Raw genomic sequence first — 5,127 nt, forward strand, 5'->3', positions numbered from 1 at the left:
ATATATATATATATATATATATATCTACGAAAAAAATAAAAAATCTACGAAAGCATATATATATATATATACACACACACACACACACACACATATACATATATATAAATATATACATACATACATACATATATATATATATATATATATATATATATATATATATATAAAAAGAGAGTTCATCACAACTTCAAAAAATAAAATAAAATAAAATAATAAAAAATTGTCTATGATTTTTTTACTGTTGTTTTTATTCTGTTTTTTTGTTTTTGCAAATTACTAAAATGTTATCAGTAAAACCAGCCCCACAGGCGGTCCAACGCAATTGCATTCGGCGTTGCAAAAAAATAAAATAAAAATGCAAAGAAGCGGACTACATTTCCCAGGATGCTCTCCGCCCCCCGCCCCCCGCGCAGACTCCGTGCGCCTCCGCGGAGCCCGGGCAGCCTCTCCTCGCTCATGGCTCTCTCCGGGTTGCAGCTGCGGGCCGTGCTCCGTCTCTCCCCGGCCCGCAGCGTCCTCTGGCCCGGCCCGGGGCTCCGCAACTACGCCAAGAAGGCCGGCGGTAAGCCAGGATCCTGGGGGGCGCTTTGCAAAGGGAGGCTGGTTGGGGCACTTTGCACATGGTCAGAGGACCAATGTGTTGTATTGCATTGGCCGATTTGCAGGTAGAAAATGTATTGCATTGTATTGGCCAATTTGCAGGTAGACTGCACTGCGCTCTGGAGGTTCTGCTTCTTTCCTTTCCCCCTAAAAGGGAGGCTGGTTGGGGGCACTTTGCACATGGCCAGAGGACCAATGCATTGCATTGTATTGGCCAATTTGCAGGTAGACTGCACTGCACTCTGGAGGTTCTGCTTCCTTCCTTTCCCCCTAAAAGGGAGGCTGGTTGGGGGGAACTCTGCACATGGTCAGAGGGCCAATGTGTTGCATTGCATTGGCCAATTTGCAGGTAGACTGCAGACAATGTTGCAGGTAGACAATGCATTGCATTGTATTGGCCAATTTGCAGGTAGACTGCACTGCACTCTGGAGGTTCTGCTTCCTTCCTTTCCCCCTAAAAAGGGAGGTTGGTCGGGGCACTTTGCACATGGTCAGAGGGCCAGTGTGTTGTATTGTATTGGCCAATTTGCAGGTAGACTGCACTGCCCTGTGGAGGTTCTGCTTCCTTCCTTTCCCCCTAAAAGGGGAGGCTTGTTGGGGGAACTTTGCACATGCTCAGAGGACCAATGTATTGCATTGTATTGGCCAATTTGCAGGTAGACTGTGGACAGTGTTGCAGGTAGACAATGCATTGCATTTTATTGGCCAATTTGCAGGTAGACTGCACTGCACTCTGGAGGTTCTGCTTCCTTCCTTTCCCCTTAAAAGGGAGGCTGGTTGGGGGAACTTTGCACATGGCCAGAGGACCAATGTATTGCATTTTATTGGCCAATTTGCAGGTAGACTGCACCGCGCTCTGGAGGTTCTGCTTCTTTCCTTTCCCCCTAAAAGGGAGGCTGGTTGGGGGAACTCTGCACATGGTCAGAGGGCCAATGTGTTGCATTGCATTGGCCAATTTGCAGGTAGACTGTAGACAATGTTGCAGGTAGACAATGCATTGCATTGTATTGGCCAATTTGCAGGTAGACTGCACCGTGTTTTGGAAGTTAAGGGACCCCTGGCCATTAGGTCCAGTCGTGGCCGACTCTGGGGTTGCGGCGCTCATCTCGCTTTACTGGCCGAGGGAGCCGGCGTACAGCTTCCGGGTCATGTGGCCAGCAGGACTAAGCCGCTTCTGGAGAACCAGAGCAGCGCACGGAAACGCCGTTTACCTTCCCGCTGGAGTGGTACCTATTTATCTACTTGCACTTTGACGTGCTTTCGAACTGCTAGGTGGGCAGGAGCAGGGACCGAGCAACGGGAGCTCACCCCGTCATTGCGGGGATTCGACCCGCCGACCTTCTGATCAGCAAGTCCTAGGCTCTGTGGTTTAACCCACAGCGCCACCCGCATCTCATACATCTTAGCAAGCCTACTCGGAGTAAAATACCATCTGTAAATCATTTTCAAGTACTTCTCCTTCAAGGAATAACATGCTGTAGACTTCACATCGTTCTTCCAAAGTTCCCCCCAGATATTAAAATCTATATTATGTCCTACATCTATTTCCCAGTGTCTCATAGAGTTCTTTTGTTTCCCAGCCAATTTTAAGACCTCTTCCTTTTTGCTCCCTTCCCAGTACAACCAGCAACCTCAAGGACAACGGAGGCAAAGTCCCGCCCCCCCCCCAATTCATTATGGATTATTTCCCTTCTCTTGGTGTTTTCGTCCAGGTGTAAAGTTCAGAGGGAAAGGCCCCGCCAAAGAAGACATGAAGGGTCCCGAAGTCTGCAAAGACGCCGCGATCCTCACCACCCACGCCGTGGGGGTCAACATCTACAAGGAAGGCCCAGAGATAGCGTTGAAGCCGGACTCTGAATATCCGGAATGGTGAGTTTGCGGCCGACGAAGAACCAACCTTCTGTAGAAATGCAGACATCATTTTCATAAATTAACAAATCAAGTTTCTAGTCCACAGGATGTGTGCAAAGAGACAGAGATTCAGGGGGAAGTGCGTTGAGGAACCTCAGGTTCCCGGTTCCCGTTTTGAATCAGAGGAACAGCTTTTTCAGACTTTTGCCCCACCCCCACCCCCATGCCCAAAATATATCCAGTAGCCAAAAATACTTTTGACCTGAATCCATAGCATAGAAGTAAGGGTTTTGAATCAATGGTCAAATGGTGGACCTTATTCCGATTGCCCCAGCGAAAAACCTTGCCACCTTTGCTGTCACCTGCTCATCTGGATCTGCCCAGAGAAAGGACCCTGGGGCAGTGGCTGGGCGACCCGGAATGGACAATAAAAGAGGGGTGATAATCTCATTCCTCAAGTCTTTATAAAGAGAGCAAGCCAGAAGGGCGTGCGCCACCGATTCGGGACGGCCGTCTCCACAGGGACGTTTTTCGTGTGGGATCTGTTGGATTCATCCCTCAAGTCCAGCCGAGGGCAAGACATTCAATCTTGCGAGAGTCAAAGCACGTCTATTATTTAGAATTGCTAGGTGATGCAGATAGGGTGGCAAAGAGACAAAATGTGAAGGTGGAAAACAGTCATGCCATGGGCAAAATGTCCGTATTGTGGCCAAGTGGTTCTGACACTCGAGATCATTTAAAGGTAAAGGGACCCCTGACCATTAGGTCCAGTCGTGGCCGACTCTGGGGTTGCGGCGCTCATCTCGCTTTATTGGCCGAGGGAGCCAGCGTACAGCTTCCGGGTCATGTGGCCAGCAGGACTAAGCCGCTTCTGGCGAACCAGAGCAGCACACGGAAACGCCGTTTACCTTCCCGCCACAGTGGTACCTATTTATCTACTTGCACTTTGAGGTGCTTTCGAACTGCTAGGTTGGCAGGAGCAGGGACCGAGCAACGGGAGCTCACCCCTTCATTACGGGGATTCGAACCGCCGACCTTCTGATCGGCAAGTCCTAGGCTTTGTGGTTTAACCCACAGCGAAGATCATTTAGGCGCTGACAAATTAGACTGTTTGCTTTACTAAAACCCAAAGTGAGCAGCTGTTGCGGGGATAAACCACAAGAGGGAAGTTTTTGCTAGACCATTTTAGTTCAGGCGCTTTTGGGATCTTGCAGCGCTAGGGATATTAGACTGGGGGGGGATTTGAGTTTAAGCAAAGCCAAGAGTTACCGTATTTTTTGCTCTATAAGACTCACTTTCCCCCTCCTAAAAAGTAAGGGGAAATGTGTGTTATGGAGCGAATGCAGGCTGCGCAGCTATCCCAGAAGCCAGAACAGCAAGAGGGATGGCTGCTTTCGCTGCGCAGCCATCCCTCTTGCTGTTCTGGCTTCTGGGATTCAGAATATTTTTTTCCTTGTTTTCCTCCTCCAAAAACTAGGTGCGTCTCGTGGTCTGGTGCGTCTTATAGAGCGAAAAATGCGGTAAGTGTCCTGCGCCAGATCATTCTACCGAGGGAAGATTAGCCTCTAGGCGCAACGATGCGCTCTCGACCGTCGCGCAATTCCCTCTCCCGCTTTCTCGGCTCACCCCGCCGCCTTTCCCTTCCAGGCTTTTCCAGATGCGCCTCGGGCCCCCCAAGAAACTGGAGGAGCTGGACCCGGAGTCCCACGAATATTGGCGGAAGCTGCGGAAGCTGAACATTTGGCAGGAAAACAAACTCAAGAAGGTCCGGCCGTTTTGATGCAGAGAGCTGTGAAAGCGGCGGTTGGCTGCTGGGAAAGGACCTTGTTTTCTATTTTGATGTCTCCCTTTGGTGTAAAAGTTGGCCAATAAAAACCTCGACCCTGCAGGGGTAGTCCCTGTGATTTTCTTCCTTCTCTTCTGACTCTAGATTATTTTATGGCATTTTTTTAAAAAAATCGCAAAAAAGAAACATAAACTAAACATTACGTCCAGATATCCATAAATAACAGAAACAATACATAGAAAAAGAGAAAAATAAAGAAAAAAGAATTTGTCAAATACAAGTTAATCAAAGGATATAAACATTAATTTAAATATTCTATACACTAGGTTCTCAGAAAGAGATGCGTTTTCATCCCTTCTTTTTCTTTCTTTACGGTCTTTTTCTTTCTGCTGCGGAAAACTAGTTTGAATCCCTGCTATATTAATTGACTTCCCTCTATCTCTTTGCGGCTTCAACCCTTCTCTTACATAACAAGCATTCTGTGTTCATTTATTTAAATCAAGCCCCCCCCCTTTTGTCTGTGAAATTAATCATAAGCACAATCAAGTACTACTTACGGAACCGAATCTTTTCAGATATTTTTAAAGCAATCCCATTCCTTTTTTACCTTACCACCTGAGTGATCTCTTATTAATTCTGTCATTTTAGCCAGTTCAAGGTACTCTGCTAACTTTAGTTGCCGCTCATCTTTTGTAGGTATTCAGTCACTCTTCCAGTATTTTGCTGTTAGCATTCTGGCTGCTGCTGTCGCGTAAAGAAATACTCTTTTATTTTCATTTGGAATGCTAACTGTCAGAATGCCTAAAGTCCCTGGGCTTTTTGAGGAAATCCGCCCAAAGAACCTTCGCTTTTGACATGGGCTTCCCCAGATATTTCAAACATGTCAA

At 47.3% G+C, this 5,127-nt stretch overlaps 1 protein-coding gene across 1 annotated transcript; it reads left to right on the forward strand.

The window, feature by feature from the left end:
* Window positions 1–372: 372 nt before the first annotated feature.
* MRPL54 (mitochondrial ribosomal protein L54) lies at window positions 373–4,340 on the forward strand. The gene is made up of 3 exons (XM_083484255.1): window positions 373–565; window positions 2,316–2,472; window positions 4,102–4,340. The coding sequence occupies exons 1-3, from the start codon at window positions 388–390 to the stop codon at window positions 4,232–4,234; spliced, it is 468 nt and encodes a 155-aa protein (XP_083340381.1). The 5' UTR covers window positions 373–387; the 3' UTR covers window positions 4,235–4,340.
* The last annotated feature ends 787 nt before the right edge of the window (window positions 4,341–5,127 follow it).

This window comes from Podarcis liolepis (assembly GCF_965112155.1).
Source record: "Podarcis liolepis genome assembly, chromosome: 18".
In the NCBI taxonomy this organism is placed as follows: Eukaryota; Metazoa; Chordata; class Lepidosauria; order Squamata; family Lacertidae; genus Podarcis; species Podarcis liolepis.

Excerpts from the sequence above, each read along its gene's own strand:
- MRPL54 (XM_083484255.1), top strand. The coding sequence starts at position 388 with ATGCTCTCCGCCCCCCGCCCCCCGCGCAGACTCCGTGCGCCTCCGCGG. Across the intron at positions 566-2,315 it reads CTACGCCAAGAAGGCCGGCG|GTGTAAAGTTCAGAGGGAAA; the intron begins GTAAGCCAGGAT and ends GTTTTCGTCCAG. Across the intron at positions 2,473-4,101 it reads GACTCTGAATATCCGGAATG|GCTTTTCCAGATGCGCCTCG; the intron begins GTGAGTTTGCGG and ends TTTCCCTTCCAG.